Source organism: Emydura macquarii, unplaced genomic scaffold, assembly GCF_026122565.2.
Source record: "Emydura macquarii macquarii isolate MOO-44397 ecotype Brisbane River unplaced genomic scaffold, CSIRO-AGI_Emac_v2 contig_295, whole genome shotgun sequence".
NCBI classification, from domain to species: Eukaryota; Metazoa; Chordata; order Testudines; family Chelidae; genus Emydura; species Emydura macquarii.
In genome coordinates, this window is record NW_027130432.1 from 989,981 (window position 1) to 1,016,623 (window position 26,643).

Consider the following 26,643-nt stretch of genomic DNA (forward strand, 5'->3'; position numbering starts at 1 on the left):
CGTGTGAGAAGGGCACTGAAGGGGACGCAAACAGGGCTAAAGCAAATAACACAAATTCTGACAAACATTTGTGGAAATTTGTTTGCAGTATTTGCCTTGCTCAAGCTAAGAGTTACCTTCACAGTTCACAGTAAAAGAACAGTAAAGAGAGCAAAAGCAGCATGGAAAGAAAGAAAACATCCAAACAAACATTGAGCACATGGGTAATACACCGACTCAGTGAAGTATTACCACTCCCCCATATGCTAACCCAGAAACTCCATGTAGTCTATTGTAAAACATTCCCTTATATCATTCAATCTTAGTTATCCTTATGTTCTAATAAGGACTTTAAAAATGCATCAAGTTGACTCAAAGACTGAATTGAGTGTAGACCACAGGAAAGATGCACATCAAAATAAATATAAATGAAATAGACATAATTTCACTTCATTTAGGAAAAGTCATCATTCACTATTCTGCCCCTACAGCAGAGAAGCCACTCTTGCAGTATTGGTGCCAACTGATTTTTCTGTCAATAGCAAAATATGTCTTGCCTATACTGTTTTTATTGCTGTCCGTTTTTCCTGTGGTGTAATCACATCAGGCATACCACTGAAATCAGACAATAATATACCGTTCACCTTTCTACTGAACTGAGCTACAAAAGAGTTTTAATGGCTAGGTTGTAATGAAGCCACAAAGCCATTTTACCAAGTCAGGGCCTATTCCTACAAATTTACTCTTAAAGAGTGTTGTCATTAAAGTTAATTGGACCGCTGGTGAGAGTAAGGTCTTGCAGGATCACACCCACAATCCACAGCAGGCTTTTTAAGAATTTTTTTAAGTAGTTAGAGCCTATCTAAACTAACCAGGGAAACCTGATCAGAACCTTTCTAGCAATAACTATATTTATTTAAAAGCAGTTTGTTAGTGAGGTGGTTCCAAATTCACAGGTTCCTAATTCACCAAAACTGGTGCCTAAAAACAAAGGAAGATGATCATTTTCTGTTTAAATGACATGTCCGACAGAGGGGTCTGTCTACAGGACTTCAGAGCACTAGATAAAGCCACAACAAACTCCACTATCACAATTTCAGGAGGACCAGTAATAGACAGAGACCCTTATTAAGATCATGAATATTTTCTCTTGTGCACATATGCTCTTTTAATACACCCTCTCAAGCTATTAGTATGAATGATTCCTATTATAAGATTTGGAAAGTTTTCAATTTGGTTTTGAAGAACATTTGTAAGATGGAGTAAGATTTGTCTCTGAAAGTATTCCAACCGAAACCTGGTATTGACATTGACTATAACCAATCTGGACCAAACACTATGATGCAGTGTTTCAGCATGTGCTAATTAGGCTTATATGCACTAACACAATCCATTGCATCAGCTCAGAAATAGAATAAGTATGCTATCTTTGGTTAAAGATATTTTCTATTGTCAAGAGGTGTCAGAAACCCTTAAACATTCTCTAAGATTAGATTCTCACTTTATAAAACAAAAAAAATTGAATAATTGACATATGCCATAAATCAAAGACTTAAGAGTTTCAGCTTTGGCCTATTAAATTCTCAAAAATCCTCAATAAGGTTAGTTAGTATAGGTATCATCCCCAGCTGCAAATACAAGTGACAGTATGTACACTTACAAACTGGTTATGGAGCCAGAGATTTGTCCATCTTTCATGTATCATTGGCATCTGACAGATTAATGAGTAATACAATAGGAACTGCAAGAATGCATGCATTGTTCCTTCCCATTCCTAAAGACTACAAAATCTTACCTACCAGAATTTGTGGTGTCCATTCACTGGCCACATTAAGGTGAGACATAACAGTGCATGCCTGTCAGATTGCACAGACCATTTCAAGTCTGCCGTGTACTACCAAATGCAGGAAGAGTTTAAATGGACGCAGAATGCCAGCTGTTCAATTTCAACTAATTTCAGAAGTCTGCAACACTAATTAGTATTAACTTTGCATGATTGTTTGGAAAATAAATATGGCCTCCCTTGAATTATACTCTTGGGATAGGAAAAGAGCAAGGAATGTTGCGAGTTACTGGACAGACTGACAAGTCTTAACATCCATGTTTATCTTAAATTGGTGGGCCAATCCACCAGCCAGGTTAGTTAAACAACACTCCAAAGCCTTTGCTCAGGGTTTCATTAATTTATAAACAGATTTTTAAAAATATATAAAACAAAGCAACTAATAAAAGCCTTATTGCCCTTCAGGATATTGTCACAGTCCTTAGTTTTCCATCCGGGACTCCCAAGCTGTTCCAAGTGGAGACTTCCAGCTCCCCGCAGCCAGCTTTTGCTCCTTGAAGAAAGAAGAAATGGGAGCTAGATAAGGTCCTACGGCAGCTTGGAGATCCTCTGCAGTTATCCTACTTAGCTTTAGGACAGAGACATTAGCACCCGCATCCTTGCAAAAAACACGTGATCATTACTGATGACAAGTAATCAAGACCTCAGTTTCATATATCTGAAACAAACAGACTACGTCAGATACAGTCCCATCATCCAGCCTCAAGATGCTGCTAAGGCAACAAATGCCAGATGAATGATTCAGCCTTCAAGATTTCAGATTTATTTTTTATTCAGTAATGTAATGTAGCAATATATCAGTCAATATTAAATGAGTGCAAATGAATGAATACATTTATCCTAATTGCCCTGAATCAACTGAAAAGATCATTCACTCTCTGTTTTACATGCTGCTGTTTATAAACTGCAAAAGGTAAAATGTCTGAAGCTCTAAGGAAAGTTTAAGATACCTAGAGCAATCCTGAAAATTCTGCATTCAGAACCTTATTGTTTCTCTAATTATTTTAGGAGACAATTGTGACCTAACACTTCCATTTACTTTCATCTGAAAGAATCTGATTTTTTTTATATGAAGATGGGAGCTAAAATACCCATAAAAGAAGAATGCAAGAAATACAAATGTGGCTACTAAGTATTTTCAGACAATTCAGAGGGAGGGCCTTGAATGCTGCACTGAAATAAGAGGTATACAAAAGACTGAGAGCTGCATTCAAATATGTTACATACTGTAGTCTTGCTTCTCAGATGTTTTCCATTAAAGTCAGTTGTTCTAAACAGGCACAGCCATATTTAAAAGACATTGCACTTTCTACCCCCCTTTCTCATAATTTAGCAGTTATTGGCTTTAGGTTACTACTTTGATGATTAGTACATGGATTACTTCATTGTATTTATTTAGATTTCAGTGCACTTCAAAGTGCATTCATTTACAATGATTTGCTTCAACTACTAACCTAAGAGTCATCACATCACATAGAATTCTAATAATCAGCTAGTCTGTCTCTCCTTACTACTTACCGTCTGTGACCATACATAGATTTGGAAAGCAGAAAACCTGTATGTTAACACGAAGAAAACTGTTGTTTGTGATTCCTATATAGATCAGCAGGTTAAGTGTTTTTATCCAGACCCTTCTTTAAAAGGACACTATCATTTTATAATAAACAGTTTAATTTTAAAGTAATTTTCCTTGTGTTTTACTTTTCCACTTGAAAAATTGCCATTTCATCTCCTCCTTGTGGTTCTATGGAATTGATATTAACATGCCTTTTTCCTTTTAATTGTCCAATATTGAAGAGTTCTGCAGTGTTTGGGAATCTTTTTGTTATTAAAACTTTGCTCCCCTCTATTGGGGAATTCTGCAGTAAGGCCTCATTAGCTATTCTTCACCATAAAACAACATTAGAAGCTTTTAAAAGCATTTGGATAACACTTTCTCAGATTCTCTAACAATATTAAGGGAGGTTTAACTTGAGATACAAGATAACTTGACTGTATCTCTAAACAGCCTCATCTTGAATAAGTGAAAAATGCAAAAAATTTGATGTGTTATTTAGTATTTCACAAAGACTGTCATAGCTAGTAGAAAATCACTTTAGTAGCTATGTATAAAACATATGAGCTACAACTAGTGTTAAGTTTTCATGACTCAAGCTGCACTGTAGTATTTCCGTTAAATAGTCTGTATCCTCTGTTTAACAATGGGTATCAATATAATGAGGATGTTTTTCCAAAATCTATTTTGGACTCATAGGCTCAAACTTTACGGCCAGAAGGGGCCACCATGATCATCTTGTCTGACCTCCTCCAACCTTGCCCATCCACTCCTGTTAGTTAGTCAGTACCCCATTATGCCTGTGGCATTTAGGGCAGCAATGAAGCTCCTCCATTCCTGTCTGTTTCTGGCAAGTCTTTCATTGGTTCTTCAGCTGTGCCCCAGGTTTTTCAGCTCAGCTTCCACAGCTCATCACCATGTTGTTTTTGGACAGCCTCGTTTTTGCTTCTCTTCACGTGTCCATCTTATTGCTATTCTGGTGATGGAATCAACTTTCATCCAAAACACATGGCCAATCCATTTCCAGTGCCTACTGGTAATGATGGTGCTCATATCTTCTTGACTACACTGTATGAATAGATCTTGATTTGAGATTGTACTGGGCCAAAAAATAGAGGATTTTTTCTGAGGCAAGTTTTATGAAATGAAGAATGCTTGGACATGTCATACTTCGCCATTCCCCAGCATTCTGCACTATAAAGTAGTGTTGAAAGTACACAACTCTTATAACTCTTGTTCAATTTTGATGTTCTATTTTGATGATTTCTAGACTGTATTTAAGCTCCTAAAGGAGTACCTGGCTTTATTGATTCTGTTCCGAATGTCCTGACTTGTTTCACCATCCTGGCTGATGGTACTGCCCAGATATGTGAATGTTTCTATATTATTGAGAACATAATCCTCTATCTGCACTGTGATGCAATATTAAAAGTCATATCTATCTTATTGCAGTTGATTTTCAGTCCAATTTGCTGGCTGAATATATTGAGTCAGGTTGTTTTCTCTTGTATATGGTGATGGATATGTGATAACAGAGCAAGATCCTCTGCAAAGTCCAGCTCTTCAAGGGATGAGACAGGTGTCCATCTAAAACCTCTTGGCATGTCTTTCTATTGTACGCCGCATTACCCAATCAATGGCAATGTTAAAGAGGATTGCTGACATAATGCAGCCCTGCCATACTCGTGTTTTGACTTCAGAACTGAGCTCACTGTGATCAATACTACATATGAAGTTGGAATAAAAGCTTTTAATGATGTTAATTATATGAAGAGGGATTCCATAAGCTCGCAGAATATGCCATAGGCTGATCCTGTGAATGCTGTCAAAAGCCTTCTCCTGTAATAGACCCATAAACCTCTGGCTAAGTTACTGAAATCCTCATATAATGATCTAAAGACTTCAAGTTACAGAGAATCCACCATTTACACTAGTTTAAACCTTCAAGTGACCCCGTGCCCAATGCTACAGAGGAAAGCATTGACGTGGGGGAAAATTTCTTCCTGACGCCAAATATGGCAGTTAGACCCTGAGTATGTGAGCAAGACCCAGCAGCCAGACACCTAGGAAAGAATCCTTCCCATCTTGTGTCCCATCACCAGCCATTGGAGATATTTGCTGCTAACAGGTGCAGATCAGCTACATGCCATTGTGGCCAGTCTCAGCATACCATCACCTCCATATACTTATCAAGCTCAGTCTTCAAGCCAATTAGGTTTCTTGCCCCCACTACTTGCCTTGGAAGGCTGTTCCAGAACTTCACTCCTGCTTAGAAGCTTTTGTCCAATTTGAAGCCTAAATTTATTGATGGCCACTTTATATCCATTTGTTCTTGTGTCAGCACTGGTCCTTAACTTCACAAGGTTGTCTCTACAGATTCATATTGATCAAGATTCAGATGTGAATGTTACTGCTAGAACCTGAACACTCAAACAACTGATGACAAGAACATAATTTAAACTCAGGTAACAGTTTAAGGCTGCAGAGTGATTCTGTTCATTCTAGTATGCAGTGTTGTAGTAGCTGTGTCAGACTTAAGATATTAGACACACAAGGTAGGTGAGGTTATCTTTTATTGGACCAACTTCTGTTGGTGAGAGAGAAAGCTTGTCTATCACCAACTGAAATTGATCCAATAAAAGATTACCTCACCTACCTAATGTCTGTTCATTCTAGAAATACAAATTAAGGAGGAACTAGTGGTGTGTCTGCACCATAGAATACCCATGTTCTCTCCTCACCAACAACAAGAAAGGGGCAGGGGTGGGAAAGATCCGTACCAGCTAAAGGAGATGTAGCTGGCAGCTACCAGGTGCAAAATGGCTACTTTAGGACTAAAACTGCTGGACTCTGCTAAATTTAAGGAGTCAACCCCAGAAAGGCGTATCTGGGATAAAAAGAAAAGACTATATAAAGGGAACTCTGTACTAAGGAGAATTCATGTGGAACATGAGTCACAAGGCAAGGTGATCCTGAGAAAAGGACTGCTTTGCTTCTGTGCTTATCCCTCTATATCACATATATAAAATGAACTACCAGAACCACCCATCAAATAACTGTCCAGAACCATCTTCAAAATGCATAACAGATCTTAAATCAAAAGGAAAATAAGACCAAGACAACTTAAATAACTCCTGTTCCAAATGTACTTGATTTCCAATTCAATAAAATATCAGAATATCAATTTATTAAAAGGTTAAATGAACTATACATATGTAAACTGTAAAATAGTTGAAAAATCTGAAATATATTTAATTTTAAAAGGAAAATCATTCCTTCTGAAAGTATTTAAAATATTGCATTTCTGGGCAGCAAATCTAAATGAAGTGCTCTGGAATTGATGCATTCTCTCTGTGCAGTCATCAAGCATTAGTCTCCAAGGAAGAAAGCATATTTGCTTTCTGATTTTCAGACTAAAATGTTGACAACATTGCTTCTTGCTGATGGATAGACACACAAAAGTCTGTGAGCTCCAAAACAGCAGCAGTCTTAATGGGAAAAGCTATGGTCTTTGTTGATGCAGACAACATGCCTCCCAGGAATCCATGACACCTTGGAAATATGCTAGCCATATGGCATACAATTACATTAGATTGCGCTGATGTGTTAGAGAATAAGTCTTTGATTGATAATTTTTCTGTTTATTTCCGCCAAGGCCACTGAAAACACGAAAGCCTTTTCATCTGAAAGGTTAGCATACATGTCAACTTCTTTTTCTTGTTTTTCTGTAGAAGAAGAAGAAAAGTCACTATTAAACAAAAGCTTTTTTCTGGCTCCTGTGTCAGAAGTTAGTAAATCAATTATACAGATATTAAATTATTATAATATGGGACAACATTTTAGTAATGAAAAGCAGTCTTAAAGACAATCACCTCCTATCAGGGAAAAGAAGTCACTCAATCAATAGTCTGAAAATATGACTCAAATGCTAGTCTTCAATGACAAGCATGATGACGCAGCCTAACTTCATACTGATGATTCCTAATACAAATAGGACAGTAGTCAATGCTGCCTAATATTTCTTCCTCCAGATGAAAGACTATTCTTTACGCTTTGCATTTAAATAGCACATTTTATCAGAGAACATAACCAGGTATTACAAAACAAAGGCTTCAACACCTGTAAGAAGTAGGATATTCCTTTCCCTATATTATAGCTAGGAGATTGAGTTGCTTAAGTAAATTATCCAAAAGCAGATTAGTGGCAGAGCCAAGAGAAGAATCCATGACTCCTGACTCAAAGCCCCATTAGGATTTTCAGAGTTCCTGTACCTCAGGAACACTAAGCTTTTCCTGACATGGGACATGTTAATACTCCAGGGAACCTGCTTCATCCAGACAAGCCAACTGTGAGTAGAGGGGGCTGCAGGTGGGTCACTGTGCACAAGTGAGCCATCAGGGAGCTCTCCTGCTGCAGCACTCCAGCCCTGCAAGGCTCTCCTGTAGCACATGAAGTCCATAAAACAGTAGCCCTGTCAACGCCACCTCTTTGAATTCAGCACTCCATTCTCCCAGACTACCTTCTCAGCTTCTCCCAGGTAATTCCCAGCAGCAGGGAAGCTCTTTCATCAGCTTCTTTTTGTCAACTAGTCAGAGAGAGCTAAGTGAGGTTGAGCAGGGGCTTGCATGCATTGCAGGAAGGAGAACATACATGGGTAGTCTCTAGCACTTGCCCTGGGCTGGCTGTGATGCTCTATCCCTATCAACAGTCCTGTGGCGGTCCTTAGTCTAGTCTATGTGCTCACTACCAATACCCTCATCCTACTGAACCACGCATCAGGCTGTTTTGATAGAAGCAGCTTCTGCAGGGATGCACACCGAGGCTAGTCTAAATCACTGAGCCAACAACAGGTAAGGAAGAAAAATTAGGGAGCAAGGTGAAAGTGGTGTTAATGTAGTCCCTCACTAGGTGGGGGGGAACCTTTTATCCCCACCTCATAACATCCCAGGGAGGTGGAGTTAGCAAAGAACCTCTAATTCTAACTTTAGAAGCCAACCTAAATCTTCATGCAGGGATAGCCTGGACCTTCTACACAACCTGGGAGATGGGCAGTGGTTTCGCTGTCAATTCCACAAGCGTAATCCCCCTCCCTAAAGCAGGGAAACTCCATAAGGGAAACCTCACAGATTCCCTATCTTCACCCACCTCAAAGAGCTTCCTCACATTTCCAAAGGACTAGGAATGGGGCCCATTGCTAAGAGGGATCATCACCACACAGGCTTAAAGTTTGGCTTTCTTTAACCTACCAGTGCCCCTGTAAGTATATCACAGCATCCAGACACACTCAGAATTTAGATTTCAGACAGCAGCCATTTGCTGATTTAGGTTCACAGTGAAACGATGCAGTGGGCAAATCCTTAAACATCAGAGTTTATCAGTGTAATATTTTGATTAAAGACTTGGCCTTTCTGGTCTTTTTCCCCTCACTCAATGGCTGAACATTAAGGTGCTGTCTGTTCAACGTTATTTAGCAACCTCAAACCACCTTCTAAGCTTCCACTTTCACTGCACAGCAGCTTGCTTAGTGAGGTACTTGCAATATCAGAAGCCATCCCCACTTGTTCTAACACAAAGCTATGAGGTTATTTTAGCACTGAAATTCAAAACACATTCAATCTTGGGAATTCAAGGCTCTTCAGCTGGATTCCTGGTGAGGTGAGACGCAGTATTGTCAGCTGTATTCAGCTTGAAGTCGGGAACTAAGAACCCAAGCTGTACCAACAGCTCTGCACCCTGTGTGGCTTTGGGCGAGCTACTTTACCTCTCTCTGCCTTAGCACCTTGTTCCCCCCCATTTATAAAACAATAGTCACAGGGACACCCCAACCTTTTTTGTACACTGTTCTGGAAGAAAGCATTGTAAGTGCTAATTATTCTGTATGAAACATTTTGCAGATTTGAAGCCCTTTCCCCCCTTCCCCGTCCCACATTACTCTAACCCAAGCAACTCAGCAATCCAAAATTGTCAGCATCTTCAGAGAAGCATTTCTTAATTTCTTCCAACTCCTTTAGGTCCAGCATTGCAAGAGATTCAGTGTATTAAAAATATACAAAGTAAAATGTATTTGAAGTACTCCCATTTCACCATGCACATTCACTTGGCATTCATATTATTTAAAAATTAATTTTACAAAATTACTGTAATTTATTCACAAGCTTCTTAACCAAGCAAACGTATTTCTCAAGATGTTTCCAAATGAATAGCCGTTCCCCAGGAAATACAGTTTTGAAAAACTAAAATATTGTTAGATGATGTGAATATCCAACACTAACAATCAGTGCAGAACTTGTAAGTTATAGCCATTCTTATTGCAGTTTCATTCTTCTCAGCAGTAACTACTGCTTATTTTATAATTAATTGACCTTTTCTTACATGCTACTCATAGCCTATGATTTAGAAAAACACTATACCCTATTAAAACTCTCCTCATCTACAGGCAGTCTGACTCAACGTTCTTAACAGTTGAGACTTCTCTATAGACTCTCAACTATTTCTTACAGAAACTAGAAATAAGCAGAAGTCTTTTGCTGCCCAAATAGAAAATTACACATATCAGTATCTCAGCACACCAAAATAAAGAGAACTCTATCTTCGCTAATAGTTACCTTGCAGTGTAGGGCCTAGCACACAACTTCAGTACCAACCGGAAAAGATTTTTAAAATGCTAAAGAAATACACATCAATGAAACAGCAACACACACCCTCAGCAGTATAGCAATGTTTTCTCCTCAAACAGAAGAAATGGCTTGCCATTTCCAGAACAAAATTCCAGTGAATTTTGGATAAGGAATAATGATAAAAAAAATCCAGTCAAAATCCTTACGAAAAAACAGTTATTTTGTTTCTACAGTGAAGACAAAATATTTTAATTTGAAAAGACCTAAAAGGGCTTAGTGCATAATATAGACTAATGTCCAATAATTTTTTTGTTTCAGAAACTCAGCTACCAGGGTTTGAAGTTACAAGAGCACAGAAAAACAGCCCACTGTGGTAAACATCCAAAGGTGTTTTTACAGTCCAGTGATTTTAAAGGAGAGTTCTTCTAGATGTTCTAAAGTATGTAAGGTGGGGCAAACAGCCGGCTTCACCTAATGGGTCTCGCACTTCCACCCTTTGTAGTGGGCCAGGGAGTCACCAGTTACCCCATCTCCCCAGGGAGTTACCTTACTCTGGCTCCCTCCTGTCGGCTGGGGCTAAGGGTTTTCCCCTTCTTTGCTCCTCTGGCTGCAGAGAAGCACTGTCTCCTAGCTTGGGGGAAGTTTCTCCTCCAGCTGCCACAAGCCTTCTGGCAGATTCCTCCTCCTGTGCTCCCCCCCTTTAGGGAAGGCAGGGTTTAAGTGCACCTGGAGTATCCCTGCATTGGGTCCAGGTGTCTCTAACTGCCCTGCAGCAATCTCTCCTCTGCCTGCAGGGAAAAGGGCTTTTAGCATTCTTGGGCTCACATACCGGCCCTGGTATGCCCTTCTGTGGCCATCTGGCCTGACTTTACCACAAAGGGAAATTTGTTCTTTCTTCCCCAAGTCCTCATAACTGTACCCCAAGCTTCAGGATGAAGATTTTATGGCCCAATTAAAATGATCTAAAAATAAAAGGTAACAAATAAAACGCCAACAGGCTCTTAGTAACAGCAGTTCCAAGAGGCCCAGCCACAAAACTGCACAGTGAAGGGCTGGGAACCACTTAGAGATGTGCATATTTACAGTTTTACACTGTTGTAACCATCAAGACAAGGACAGATCCAATACAAGATAAATTGTGGGTGGGTTTTCAAAGGTGCCTAAATTACTTAGGAGCATTAATTTCATTAAAAGTCAACAGGACATGTGCTCATAAATCACTTTTGAAAAACCCACTCTGTTATCATTACCTAGAAGTATGATATAATTAAACAGGTCATAACAGCAACAGCTTCCTGACAACCTATTTCTGTCCAATTTTGTCCAACTGCTTCTTAGCAATCCTGATTATATTAATTATTTTCTTTGACAATTAATCAGAAAAGCCTGCTTATCACTGCTGTGTATAAGGAGTTTGTAAACCAGAGCAAACCACTGGGCCACCAATGTGTTTTCCTCAAATACAAGGCATACTATAAAACCATAACGCCATTTCCGTTGGCACCCTCATTCGCAACACTCGTCTTGTCTGAAGTACCATGTGAACCAAGATTTTTTAAGGGGAACATCTGAAGAGAACTTGTTGTAAGATGCTCAACATATGCTCTCAGTATTCAGGAGAGTGGGAATCTCTGACATAGCCCAATATCCTACCTCTAGCAGTGACTTACACCTGATGCTTCAAAGAAAAATAAAACAGAATCAATGCGGCCAGTTATGTAAAGTCTCATCATGGAGACAGCAGGAAGAAGAAAATCCTCTCTGACCCCTGAAGACAATCTGTTTATGCCTAGATTTAGAAGTATATGAAGGACCACTGGATCTTATCAAAAGCAGATGTTTACAACAGTTCTTGCTTCAAAGGAGGAAATTCATTAGCTTTCCCATACATAACGTTAAGCAACCGTTGGGTCTGGATAGGAAAACTAACAGTCATTACAGCATGAGCCAATCTTTCTTCCTTCTTCCATCATGGTCATCTAGTCTGACTTCCTGCACATTGCAAGCCACAGAACCTCACCCACCCCCTCCTGTAATAGATCCCTAATCTCTGCTTGAGTTACTGAAGTCCTCAAATCATGATTGGAAGACTTCAAGTTAGAGAATTCACCATTTACACTAGTTTAACTAAAACATGTCACAGGTTGGGTAAATGACAGCACGTCAGTAAAAAAAACCAACCAACCAAACAAACAAAAAAAAAACATTCCCCAAACAGGTTTTCTAATTCTCATACCTCTTTCTTCCTCATGCTTTTTGGCTGAGGCACTCTTAGGTCTTCCTCTTCCACGTCTGCTATGATCTGAATGGCTGTTAGATCTGGACCTTTTTCTGTTTTCTAAGTCTTTATTTACTGCAGAATTTATCTTCTCTCGCTTAACTCTCTCTGTTCGTCTCCTTTTGGCTTCAGTCTTGTTTTCTATATAAATGAATAGAGAGAACATTTTAGGGTTGCTTTCATGTCTTTTTAGTTACTCAGACTCGGCTCTTTCCCCATCCCACCTCTTTCCTTAGATCACTTAACAAGAATGATTAGTTGCCTGCACAGTAGTCATCTCTCAAGCAGTTCATAATACTCAACTGCATCTGCACCACCCTCTAAGTTGAGAGGTGAGCAAGTTGTTTTAGACAAAGGCTCAGATATACCCCATTTTTTGATCACAGGGATCAAGTCTTAATTACGATGACATCTATGTAGCATTTTGCAACAAATAAGGAGCATCCATTAGCATACAGAGCATAGGAAATGCTTAGTTCTGTGTCAATGAAACCAACTGTACAGATCACAGTTCTCAAATGTTCCAGATACATCATTTCTTATGTCTGAAAGTCACTGCTTTCATTTCTGGTGTTCTGAATGGCTATTGAGAGATGGGTAAAGAGGCGCAAACAAATCTTCATACTTTTTTTGGTTTGTTTTGCTATGACTCATGACACCATTCTCATTTTATACAATTCAACATAAGATACCAATTCAACTATACACTCAGGCCTGATCTACACTGCCAGCAAAATTTGGCGGCAGTCGACGGGAGTCATGCAAGCTACGCAGCACTTCACTTTTTGGGGAGGTGGTTTTTATTAGATCAACTTCCAGATCGATTGAGCATGTCTTCACTGCCAATCAACTGAATTGGAAAAATCAATCTGATGGCAGCGAATTTGCCACCGTCTTTGTGTACATAGCCTCAGATGCTACAGTGTTTATTACAGCAGCATGCAGAGGCTCCAACCACCAGCAGGACCCATTCTGTTAGGGGCTGCACAGACGTTGGTTCTGGCAACACTACAGAAGCACAGCTGCAGCGTTGCTTATGCAGACACTCTAAGTCGATGGGAGATAACTCTCCTGTAAACTTATTTATTCCAGCTCCCAAGAACAACGGTAGCTATATCAGCAGGAGAAGCTCTCCCGTCAACGTCACATCGCACTGTCCACACTGGTGCTTAGGTTGGTGTAACTTACATCACTTGGCGGGGGGGCTCATTCAAACGCCTGAGCAACACTACAGCTTAAGTTGGTATAAGTTGTGTACATAGCTTTAATCAGGCTGCCTTCATACAGCATTACTTTTCACATGCTAGTTTTGGGAAAGAGCTTCCAAATTTTGCACTGAGAGTTTTTTATATTTATCTGTTGGACCTAGTTCTACTACTTTTCTCTTGTCCCCACCTTGCAATTTACTATAGACTGGACATATGCCACAACTATCTGGCAGGCTATAGCTTGTGAATATATTAGACAGGAGAGCCATATGTATCCACTTTCACACTGGAATTACACAAGAGCCTTGCATAATCATAACAAAGCCTTTAAGTATCTAACTGGGTTGGAAACTAGTTTCATTTATCAACCATTAGCTAAACAATGGAAAAAACACCAATCACACCTTCCAAAACAAATTCCCCAGTCATTCCCCCATTTCCTCCAGCTTGCAACAATGAAACACGTCTATCACAACTACTTTAATCTAAAGAGAAAATGTTCCAATTATCAACTTTAGGAAAATATAAATTAATATACTCTATAATCTGATCCTGTAAAACTTGTAAATGAAGAACTTCTACACATTCTAAATCAGATTATTTTGGGATCTTCCCTGAAGGAGATTTGTTCTAACTATTGCCCTCAGTGATAGACAAACCATTAATAAGGAACATAAGGGAGAACACGAAACATGCTAGAAAGCATATCCAACTGACTCCTCAGACAGACTTGAATTTGACTTGAGAGAAGGATACAAGTTGCTTTCTATTTTACCACATATTTTACCATACTCTTTAAAGAGAAGAAAGTCTTTAGTAGCTTTTAGTTTAAGATCTTACAAAATACCATTTGTTACACAAAGCGTTAAATGCCATTCTGCTGTTTCAGGCTACTGAATTAAGAAATTCAATGCAGCTCATTCAAAAAAACCAAAAACCAACACCCTCACCCTCCCCCCCCCAAAAAAAGGGGGAATTTACTTTTGAATAAAACAAATGCTATGAAATCTGACCTCTTTGGCTTCTCTAGATATTTATCTAGAAAGTAGGATTAACAAAAAGCTTTCTATAGGGAGTTATATTTGCATGGTGATTAAGCAAGCAGCTGAAGGATAAACAATGCATAAAATGTCACTACCACACACACACAGGAAGTAAGGCTGCAGAAACACCACCTTTTGTCTTTCAGCATTTGTGAAACATTAATTTACATTCAAAGTCTGCTTTACCCAAATGTAAAGAAAAGAAGAACTGACAAAAGTCACAGTTTATAACACAGGAGACCACATGATCCTCATTTTTTTTCCAAAGCAGAAATATGAAAGGAAAAACCCCTCAATAACGTTTACCTGCAGTGGGTGGTGATTTCTCAGCACGTTTAGCATGTAAGAGCTTCCGACTAATAAATATGTAGCCACAAGGGCACGATTTGCATGCTACGGGAACCTGAAAGAAAGGGGGGAAATAAGCTTTTGAAATATCACAAGAGTTCATCCATTAAGAAAAAAATATGTTTAGGAGTTCTAAACATGATTGCAGTGGAATGAAGCTCCAAGGATCCTCATCCATTTCATCTCTCAGCCCAGATATTTGCTATCAATAAGTTTAAAAATGTGAATGGTGTAGAGTGCATTATGGAAGCACAGTTTAAGCTGTCACAGCTGTTTTGTATTAGTGCTCTGCATCCAAGCTGAGTTCCTCCAGAACCTGGGAGAGACATCCAAACTGAGTTCCTCCAGAACCTGGGAGAGATGGGGATACTGTTGAGTGATGCCAACTAAAAGGAGTTTGGGTAAATTCTAGAGGAAACTCTAGAGGAAACTACCCCATTAGGCTGAGCAGTGCTTGCAATATGGGAAAATTTAAAGTGGGGTGGGAAAGTTCTAGAATGCTTAGAGCTACAAGGACACAAGTTTATTCCTTCCTTATTAAAATAGTTAATTTAAAAAAAGAACAGAAACGTTACAACAGCTCATCATCTACATTAAGCATTTTGCAATTCATGGCTATAAAAGTCATAAGGAATGCATTGTGCTGCTTTGATTAGGTCTGTATCAAGACAGCATTAGGTAAATGACTTAAAAACACAGAAGACATTTCTTCCAAATCTTTTTTAGATAACATCTTGCTGGACAAAAAACACAAACAAAACTGTGTTAATGCAAGATACTGCACAGAAAAAAAACCCAGAAGTCATGACCATGTAAAAAACATTGAGGCAAATGTCTTCAGGCTTGCTGCTGCTTACTAAGATCATGCAATAATGAAAGCAGAACACAAGTGATTGTTTACTGAACAGTAACACTTTACCAGATGCACAGAGGAAACCAGTTTCAGTGTGCTTCTAGCAGAAGAACAAATGCCATAACCAAACTGGTACATACAAAGGAGAATTCTATTGCTAATTCTATCATGCTAACTGTATTATTGCTTTCTATAGCACAGCTACATTGTCTGAATTTCGCTTCACAAGTTTGTAAGTACATCACATTTAAGAAAAGCATTTTTTCATAAGCAAACTTCAAGCATGCAGTGTAACTCTGCCAACAGTTCACTTAACTATAAGCAATGCAGTTCATTCAAAACAGTTGGTTATGGCTTTAAATTAAAAGCGTGGAACTGAGGAATACCTCAAAGTGAATGGCTTGCATTCTTTTTGCATTCAACTCACATCTTTTTCTGAGTAAAGCTGGCAATTATTTAAGTTCTTGATCCTTTTAAAGGAACACAGCCTTAGCAGATACCATTTTTTTAAATTTAAAAACAAAAACTACAATTTTAGAATGCTGTATTCTTTGTAAAGCTGTCCCAGAAGTTTACAAATAAATTTTCATAGAAACGTTAATCCTTTTCTCATTGTACAACATCTGAGCTCATCCAGATAACCGTGACGTAGTTCTATTAAAACTTAAAAGTGAAATTCAGCGAGCCTTTTTTTTTTTTTTCTTTCCCCCACATGCAGCATCAAACAGGAACATATCTCTGGGAATAGCAGTAAAGGCTGCAGAGCCAGTACAGAGAGCACAACATTTTATCTTTTTGTAGAGCCTACATAAATGGCTATTTTTAAACAATAACTTTTTTAGTCTAAGATGGTTGGAGGCCAAGTGGAAGTTCACCTCCTTACTGTATGTGCTCTTGGGTATTTAGCAATTGAACAATTCTGTTTATACCTCACACTTTGATTCAGAGAAACTCCATTTGAACTTAAAAAATATAAATTCAAAGTCTTCAAGAATAACATCCTTCTAGAGCCACTGGGCCTATCCTATTTCACCAGCCCAAAAAATAATTCTCAAAATTGCTTTCACGAAGTGTTTGGTATTATGATATATCCAGCTATAATTGTTGTTTTGCATATTTAACCACATTTTGAGGAGGCAGCATCAAATGGTTATTGAAAATTTGAATTTCTTTTCTACTGTTTCTTACTGTGATACTTCCAAATGGTGGTAAAATGGATAAACTGAAATCCTAGACAATTTCAAAGGAGGTAATACAAAAATCTCTCCCCCAATTTACTGCATAAAGGACCCACACAAACAAGAGGAAACTGATTACACAAGAGATACACTGACCATACTGAAAATGCTGTCAAAAGCAAAAAATTTAAAACATAATCATTTCTATATTTGTTCAGCTATTGTAATCATGTCACAATTAAGAGAAAGGGGCAAAAAAAAATTCAGAGCGTGATTTTTAAATTGATGATTTACCTTTAATAATAAGACTTTTTGTACACAAGGTTTGGCCTACCCCAAAGTCTGACTAACCTACCAGAGATAGCATTCCCATTTAATAAGGAAATGGGCTGCAGTACAAAAAACCAAAATGATACATTTCTTTTTAGATATAGCTGAAGGATTTATACCTCAACCTATTGTTAAGGTGGCACAGGATTTCCATTCTATCCCGTTTTTTATCAGTCAGATCTCTCTGATATTCACCTTTTCAGACTTAATCTCTGCCTAAAGTTGTTTTTTTTTTTTTTTTTTTGGGGGGGGGGGGGAAGGAGGAAAGAAATCAAAGAGAAAATGATACTAAACTATTTTGAATATAAGTACAGATTGCATTTTTACATAGTTGCTCTTCCGAGAAATGCTAGACGCCAATATCCTTGAAAGGAAAGTGCTACAGAAGTGCAAAATATAGGTTAAAATGCTGTGAATGCTTACTACTAGTACATAGTGACTCTATCCCACAGTATTAGTAACAGTTTGCAGGACTATACCCAATATGCTATTCTTTGCAAAATTTTCATTTAATTCATCTGATCTTTGTTTCATCCTATTAACTGCATTTGCATTGGGCTCCCTGATTTACTTAACTATGTGGGTTTGGTTTTTTTTTAAACACCACGTATGCTGAGTGGTTCTAAAATAACTCTTACCCTTAAGGTGCATGGACTCAATATACTAAATCGCCGTAAGAGTTTGAGTTTAACTATTTCCATGAAAGTTCCACACACTTATTACTGGTAGCACAGAATTCGGGATATATACCTCAACACCCCTGTTCTGAGAATAGTAGCACAGCCTGACTGCCCACTAATGCCCCAACATTAGAACTTCCTCATGCTCCATAGGAAGACTGCCAGATAGCCAGGGGTGACTATTCTGGGGAATATATAACCTAGCCACTTACACAGAAAGCTGTGGGTTCCAATTGTGCTAAGACAAGAATTTAGTTTCTTCTACTGTGTGCCAGGATTTGAGATGAATCATCAGGCCATGCTAGCAGTCTTTGAGCTGGGACAGCACATATGCATGTAATTCCATGCTAGAAGCAGGAAAAGCTGCTAGCTCAGAAATTCTGTTCAGACGCATACTATTTACTTTAGGCTGAAAGAGCAGAATGAAATGAATCATCAGCAACTTTTTTTTAAAAGGTTTTTATTTACTTGCTCTTATACAGTCATAAGCCCCCCAACAATACCATTCAAATTGTAAAAAGTTTTACACCGAAGTACCTTTATTCATTTTAATTTCTTTTTTCATCACCCATGATTAAAACTGGGTATGTTACTTGCTTTTCCCAGAAACAATACTTCATGCCAAGGAGAATATGTCAGCATTTGCAATGGCTCATGAAAACATATCCCACAAAACCTAGCCTTCCAAACAAGTCTCGAGGATGAACAGAAATGCCTTACAACTAATATAAAACTCTATTGCAAGTAGAAACCTGGCAAGAATAAGCAAATCAACAGTTAAAAATAAAGAAAATTTTAATTGTTTGAGTTAGTTATAAAAATAGGACACTATCTGATGACAGGCCTAAAATTAAATTTGTTAGAGTTTTTATGGGATCTAATATTAAATAGAAACATTTTTCATTAAATTACTAAGGGTTATTTTGATTTAAACATTCTCTAGTAGTTCTATACCATTGTCCCAGTGGATTATGAAAGAGTAAAGCTGACTAGTCATTTTCATTGTTCAAAAATTAGTACTGTGTAAACAGTAAATAGCATAAATGAGGACAAGTTAGTTGGAAATAAAATGGTAATAATCCAGTTTGATTATTTTCTTATGTAATTTTAATGCTACTGCAATAAGAGTTCATCCACATGGCAATACACCAATAACTGTTGATCAATGTGTGTAGCAATAGCTCACAAAACTCCCTACAGATTTGAGTCACACTACAGTAGAAATCCTTATGATTAAGGTCCAAACCAGTTAAACTACAGCAAAGGGAGAGAAAACTATTGCATGAGTATCACACCTTTCAGAATATTAATCATCCAAGGGCAAAGCTGTATTGTACAGTTAATACATTGTTTAAAATTATTAATGTATCTTAACTGTAAATAAGGAATTCTATATTTCTTACAAAAGCCTTCTGCATAATACAACTTCATGGTGCTAATAAATGTACCAAAATACTTAGATTGGATTCCAGAGGAAGACTAGAAAGGCAAAGGGCATATTGCATTTGAACACTGGCTCAGAATTAAGCACAGTTTTGAAAAGAGTTTATTTTAAACTCAGGAAGCTAGCTCATCTTTTTTCCCAACTGAATGCACATGGGCCACAAGAGAAACTTCCTGAATTAACCTTACAAAGGTTCAACATCCAATCAATGCTATAACTCAGAAAACCAAGAGATGACTACTATAGCTATCAAGAACTGGAGAGTGGACAGAAGTAACAGAGAGCATTAAAAACATTATGTTCAATTAGTCCTTGTAGTGGAACACATCACACAAAGCCATCAGTCTTAAGGAATGGCCTTAAAGCCAGTTCAGCTTGGTAAGAGGTCAGAATAAGCGCATGGAACATCCCTCATGCAATGCAAGAAGAGGGAGGAGCAGGCTTTGCAGTGAGGTGAATTACCACATAAGCTGTACTGTTTTACTAACTTCTTCATGCTGAGTAACTTGCACTCCTCAGAAAAATAGAATCCCCATTCTCTAAGTGGCTGCACATTGCAAAAAAGAGTTGGGGGTGTTTAAAAAAAAAAATCCCTATTCCCCATCCTCACTCAGTGTCCCTGAGCCCCCCTCCTGTCTCCTCACGGCCACTTTTCTCAGCTCTCAGAGCACAACACTCCAGATAAATAGTAAATTGGGTTGCCAACCATCTGTAAATTTACAGACAGTCAATAAAAAAAAAGTACAAATTTAACACTGTCCGTAAATCCATAAATAAATGAAAATTGGGTAGAAATAAAACATTGTATTTTGACATTGATTGTCATCATTCACAATCACTTTTTGTATCATAAAACTACAGACCATGCCTTTATCAATTTCCTTTTCTATTATTGCACATGACCAAAGAACCCAACTGATCAATTAACTGCAGTTAAAACAATTGCGTAATTCTGAATTCCTGTGTACAGAATATCGTGAGGGAGTACACACTTTTGTGACATTATTGTTTATGATATTTTTAGTGATACCAGCAAAACGTTTACCATTTCAGTAAAAAAAAAAAAAAAAAAATTTAAAAATCAACTTCAGATCTTCATGTCAGTAAAAACTAAAATTCAAGGCTGGCAACCCTTCCCTAAACAACCTCGCAAACCCCAAAGAGCTGCAGTTATAACCAACTACATCTGTCCTGAAGGGCATTTTATCAAATAATAGAGGCATGCAAAAATTGCAGAAGCGAGTCTCGCCTCCCCCTAAGGAGCACGTGCGGGGTGGTACAGAGGTTTGGTATGGGGAAAGCTGCACTGCAAGTGGGGCTCCTCCTTCACACTACGGTGGGGGCTAAGCCCTCCGGGACGGGGCAGGCTGAATTCACCGGCGGGTGGGGAGGCAGGCTTGGTCTCCCCTTGCCCTGGGTGGGGGGGCTCACCTGCTGGTCGCACTCCGGGCACGACTTGGTGGCCATCTTCACTTTCTTGGCCCTGCTCGAGGACATAGTCTTCGCTGCTGCTCCGGGGTAGAGCGACTGCCGGCCGCCCTGCCCCTGAGGGACGCGAAGGAACGCGGGGCTGGCCGGCGCGCGCCTCACACCTCTCGCGGCTGCCCGGAGCAAGTACACCCCCGCCCGCGCGACCTCGGGACGCAGCTCGCGGCCCCCCGCCCTCACGGCCGCAAACTCGGCCCCCAACGCTCTCGCGTCACTCTCCCCTCCCCCCCCGCCGCCTACAAAACCCCGCCCCCTGCGCGACCGCAGCGGTAGGGCGGGATTTAGCGGGACACCGCCCCACCACGAGATTGGCATTGGCCGAGCGTCTCACGGGTTTAGGAGCACGCACGAGCGCGGCCGGCGGCGGTTTGTATCGTGTCGTATCCCACGCTCACCCTGCTCTCTCTGAGGGGCGGGGAGGGAAGTGAAGGCGCTAGAGTAGGGGCCCGGCCCGGCCGCAGTTTGGGGGGTTTCCGGGCCGGCCCGGGGCTGTGGGTTCAGATCCGATCCGATCCAATCCGTCCCCGTGCACAGCGGTTCCTCGCAGGCCCCAGGGGGGCCGGGTGCTGAGGTTGCCACTGCGGGCAGCTGCCGCTCCCAGTGCCGGGGAGAAGGGCGCAAGCTTAGCCGCTCTTCCCGGCCCCTCAGCCCGAGCCTCCCGTCCCGGCTGCTGCCCCCCTGGCAATGGGGGGCCGCATTGGGTGCTTCCCCTTAACTGACGGCCAGCTAGAGGTCAGAGGACCCTGCGCGGGGATTTCAGAGGCGATTGCAGTCCACACACGGAACGGAAACGCTCCAGCCGTCTCCTTTCCCGCTGTTTGCTTGCTGGCCCCAGAGCCGCTAGAAATTCAGCGCTGACAAATACCAGAAAGAAACAGCGCGCACGTGCCCCCCCTTGCATTAAAGCAAGTTTGAGCTTGTCTCATTATAGTGCTGTTGCAAAATTCCCCTTTGTGTAACCAGCTCCTGTGGTTGCTGCAGGGAAGGTGCGGAATTGGGGTAGAAAACTGGGTCTCCAAGAAGTTGGTTTTCAGCACTGGTTCGAACTAGAAAAACGTTTTGAGAATCAAGTCTGCGCTGTTTGTTTTTATAAAGCTCCCAAAGTTAAAGGTTCTCTCCCTGACCCATCAATATCGGTGTTAGAAGTGACATGTTATTCAAGGATGGTCACTTGAGGTAGCTTCCTTTCCCAGCTGACTGTTCCATAATTAATAGACTATTAGGTTTGGAAGGGACCTCAAGAGGCAGGACCTGCTCAAGGCAGGACCAACCCCAATACGATAATTATACGCAGCAATGATAAAATGGGGGAAATTAAAAGACAGGCTTACTCTTATTTCTAATATTTAAAACTATGGACTAAGCATGAATTACAAGACCTGGGGTAATAAAAAGAGTGTCATTACATACATGTTACTGAATTAAAATAACTTTTATATACAGCAAAAACATTTTTAAAGTGAGATTTTTAAAACAAAAATTATGCAAGTCTTTCACATCAAGAATTCCAGAGCAAGAAAACTTGGGGTGAAAAATGTATTTTTATTTTACTTTGATGTTTCTTTTTTTATTTTTGCGTGCCTACTGCTTCAACCCCAGTCATGCACGTATATGCTATTATACACTTGAAAATTCAAAATACTTTCTTTGAATCCATTTCAGTCTTCTAAGTGAAGCTCCTGGTAGCTGTAGCAAAAATCAGTACATTATATTTTTTTTAAACTATGATTGTCCAGTAGATTTTTTTTTTAATGTATTAGTATCTTGCTCTTTTTTTTTTAAGGGAGGGGAATAAGTGTTTATACAATAAATATAAACTTATTGCAGACCAAATTTCTTTTTGAATAAACTTTCTAAAATAATTTGACAATGTAATTTAAATGTTTATTATGTTTGAAAACTACTTCAGGAAATAGCTCCTAGTCTGAAACTGTTAAATTATAAAGGGCATTTTTTGCCTAAAAATGTTTATAGATGAATCATAAAGCTCTGGAGAGAAAAAAGAGGGTGATAATGAGAGTACTGACAACCTTAACTGTAGCCTTGGATGACTTCTCTATATATTCTAAAGTGTGTAATAGAAAAAGGGGAGGGGTAGCCTCTATGGAAAATTCATTTTGAAGATTATTATTTAAGACAGACTGAAGTAGAGCTGCCAACAATATCGTAGAGCTGTACTGGGACTGCAGTGCTTCCACATGGGCGGCAATCCATGTATTGTAAGGCTGGCTCTGTACACAATGCAACACAAGAAATTTGGAAATACATCTCTATTCTGGACTTTAATTCACTTTGTGTTGTCTAGGTATTGGGGAAAAAGGTGATCTTACTAAGAATCTTATTTGTGTTTCTCCTACAGGCAGAGAAACGCAGGGGCACATTGGAGGATATACTTTTTAAAAGCTGACCTTTTATTGTTATCTCTAGTTTATTGCTCTCTTAAAGGAATACATTAAGGAGCTGGTTGTTGCAGTGGAAAGGAATCAATACAGGGAGCATAGGTGCTGGAACTAGGGGTACTCCTGCACCCCTGTGTTAAAGTGGTTTCCATCATATACAGCATTTACAGTTTGGTTCAATGGCTCTCAGCATCCCCATTATACAAATTGTTCCAGCACCCCAACAGGGAGTGAGGACAGCACAGTTTGTTTTTTTCCACTGGTCAGATTAAAAAGACACTTCTTCCTTCAGCCAGTCCTAACAGAAAAGGATTAGAGCTTCTGTTAACTCTTTATAAAAGAAAGATGTTCCTATCATTTGCAGGCCCAGAATCATATCTCCTTGCTACCAGTTAATGTGTCTCACAGACTAGCGCAGAGAGTCAGGTGCCTGCTGCAGTTAAGCTTGTACACTATCCTACAAGGCATTCCTGTTGATTCATTAAGCCTAATTGGTGGATTGCTGGCAATGGTTTCAGGGTTTCTGACTTTACTGTTCTTTCTTGAAGGGAGAAGGAGGAGGAAGAAAAAACAAAGAAACACACATCTTGTCCTTGGACTGATTACCACAGCTTCCACACAAAAAAGAAGAACCAGCTGTATTGGTCTTCCCCTGGAAGCTCATGGAGCCAGTCAAGTTCCAAAAAACCCTTCGTAGCTACTTCTATGTGTTTTGTATACTGTGTTGCCCATGTTATCTTTTTGGAAAGGAGATGGGCATTTCACAGGTCAGGGGCAATGCTAAAAGGGAGAGAGCAGATATAATGGAAGGCAGGTGTTGTGCTGAAGAGATCTGTGTCCTGAATTGGGAGTCTCCTGAGTTCTGATCCCAGCAATGATACTTATTCATGTTGTGGCCTCGGGCAAGTCACTGAAAACTCTGCCTCAGTTTATCCATCTACGATAATGGGGCTGATACTCAGAAGAGTGTTGTTAATCATTAATTTATAAGGCACTTTAAATATGAAAAGTGTTAAGAATTACTTATAATAAGAAATGGAAGGATAACAGCACTGGAGGCAGGGGAACTATTTGAAATTGAAACATATGCACTCAAATACTTAAAAGAACATACACACTGTAGGTCAGCAACATACTTTTTATTATGTATTTCTGCTGAATGACTGACTTCAGATGGTTGTCCTTACTTTTTAATGGAGACGGTGAACATTTGCTATAAGTCCTATGAAAAGCTACATGGAATATCAGTATCATAACACTCTTTCTCATAAGCAGTTTACTACTGGATGACCTCCTGTTCATTCTGAGGGAGTTCCACATACAGATTAGTTAGTACAAAGAAAACATAAGATGATATGCAAACTGTGGCTCAGGAAATAGATGACTATCTCTGCCCTTGGCAATTATTTGAAATGCAGGCCCTTTTGCTAACTCTGCCCCAGATAACCTCCTCCTGGGACAAAGCCTACAGGAAGATTCTGAGGGAGAAAATATCTCTGTGGATCCATTTGGGGAGATTCTCTCTCCTTCCACCCATACATATACTGTTGGGGGAAGAAATGGCTCACCCTTGAGGAGGGACGGCTGCTGTCCTGCTCCCAAATGTAGTGGATCCATATCCACTTTAGACCAGCATGCCAGTCGTGCTTCTTGAATGCATGTCTCTCGTAGAGCCATATTACCAGTGACTGATCACAGATGCCTCTGTCTGAGGGCTCTTAAGAAAAGATAATAATACAGCCCCAGGGTATGCTGTCTTTTCCAAGTAAGTTGTATGGGACTGGAAAGGGGATGACTTGTATGACTCTGAACTTGTTTCTAGCCTGCCCAGCACCTCACCTCCCCCCAGCTCTTCGCTCCGTTCAGCTCCACCTCTTCCCTCAGTACAATCCCTCAAACCATGGAGAGCCTTCTATATTACCTGTAGAGAGGGGCACATGGTGCCATTGAGGCAACTGAGTCCCTCTCTCACAAGTGAGGGAAGAGAGTTCCATGCAGCCAGTACTCTTCATGCACCTTCAGTGCTTAAAATGGTCTATCTGGGAGCAGTCTAAAGTAATGAAGTCAATGTCAAACTATAAGTGACTTGACAGTAACAAACAGTAATCTATTCATGTTTTGTAAGATAGGAAATTTTAAAATCCTAAATTTGAATGTATCCAGGACCACAATTGACTGATCTCTAGGATTAAAACATGCGCTAAGAAAAAATCAAATCAGGGAGCGACATATGTATCCTAGGTCACAATGAACAAGTTTTGAAGCTGCATATAAAACCAGAATAGAATTAAAGTTTTATGCTGATGCTGAAAATCTGGGTGATAAGCTCTTGCATTATACCCAAAATGTCCAGTTCAGATTCCCTGAAAGTTTGTCAGGTTAATTGAAACCTCCCAGTTGTTACTGTCATTCCTTCAGGACTAGTAACACTAATTTCACCTCCTATTTTGTCCATGTTTGCTGAGACCACTGTCAGAGATTTTGTATTCTTTCCTATGGCTTCTAGTTTTACTCAGCCTTTCCTCCTTGTGCCCATTTCCTTATCCTTGCCTATAAATTGTTTTGGATGGATGCCATGACTTCTCCTCCTCTTCTTTCCTTTCTCTCATTGCTGAATAAAATTACATCCATATTAACTAATCAGTCATGGTTTTGATTATTCCCAGGTTTCTTTCAGCCCTATTAGATTATACTCTTCCCTGTTTGCAAGCATCTCTAGCTCCCCCGTCTGTCTGCTGTGCTTTTTGCAATGTTACAAAGTTACTGAATTGCCTACTCTGTTTTATTCTTCCCTTCCTTGAGTGTACATTAAAGCTCAGATCCTCAAAGGTATTTAGGCACCTAGGAGTTATATGTCTAAATATCTTTTGAGGATCTGGGCCCCGGTTTCTGAGGTTGACTGTTCTCTCAGTGCACTCTGATTCAGCCTATAGCATGTAATTACAAGCACAGGCCTTTCTCCATACCTGCATAAAAGGAAAGGCATTTTTATCTTTGCTATAAGCTGGGAGTGTACCAAAGTCACAAATCAATGCTATGCAGACAAGAAATTTTGGAGTTTAATTTCTGAATCAAGATTAGATGCAATGAACCAGGAGTCCTATGCTGCTTCAGTTAAAAGAGAGCGGGATTATTTATTTATTTATATGATTACAGCCCATACATAGCAGAAACTGTTTTGTCATACCAGATTTCATAGTCTTTAACCAAAAAAATTGGGTGTCATGCTTTGCATGAAACGTTATGGAGGATAAAAGTAATACACAAATCAATATAAAATATCATTAGTTTTGTATTAAGGAAAATACCATTATTAAAATACCATTCCTTTTCTATTAGAACAAAGCATTAATGAATGGTATACTGATAAAGTTCAGTTATAGTTCAAAGATATCAATTC

At 39.5% G+C, this 26,643-nt stretch overlaps 1 protein-coding gene and 1 long non-coding RNA gene across 2 annotated transcripts; one reads left to right on the forward strand and one right to left on the reverse strand.

The window, feature by feature from the left end:
• Positions 1–6,515: 6,515 nt before the first annotated feature.
• Positions 6,516–21,013, reverse strand: CUNH16orf87 (chromosome unknown C16orf87 homolog). The gene is made up of 4 exons (XM_067549714.1): positions 20,788–21,013; positions 14,830–14,926; positions 12,231–12,413; positions 6,516–7,102 (listed from the first exon to the last, which is right to left on the reverse strand). Exons 1-4 carry the CDS (start codon positions 20,851–20,853, stop codon positions 6,984–6,986), a joined length of 465 nt encoding a protein of 154 aa, XP_067405815.1. The 5' UTR covers positions 20,854–21,013; the 3' UTR covers positions 6,516–6,983.
• Positions 21,014–21,119: 106 nt separating this feature from the next.
• On the forward strand, positions 21,120–26,165 carry LOC137153924 (uncharacterized). The gene is made up of 2 exons (XR_010919953.1): positions 21,120–21,210; positions 23,792–26,165. It is a non-coding gene; the product is annotated as an uncharacterized lncRNA (long non-coding RNA).
• The last annotated feature ends 478 nt before the right edge of the window (positions 26,166–26,643 follow it).

Bases quoted from the DNA above. Each gene is read 5' to 3' on its own strand.
- CUNH16orf87 (XM_067549714.1), bottom strand. From the start codon at position 20,853: ATGTCCTCGAGCAGGGCCAAGAAAGTGAAGATGGCCACCAAGTCGTGC. The intron at 12,414-14,829 runs GTAAACGTTATT...TCATTTATATAG, and splicing joins GAAATCACCACCCACTGCAG to AAAACAAGACTGAAGCCAAA. The intron at 7,103-12,230 runs GTATGAGAATTA...CTTCTTCTACAG, and splicing joins AAAGCATGAGGAAGAAAGAG to AAAAACAAGAAAAAGAAGTT.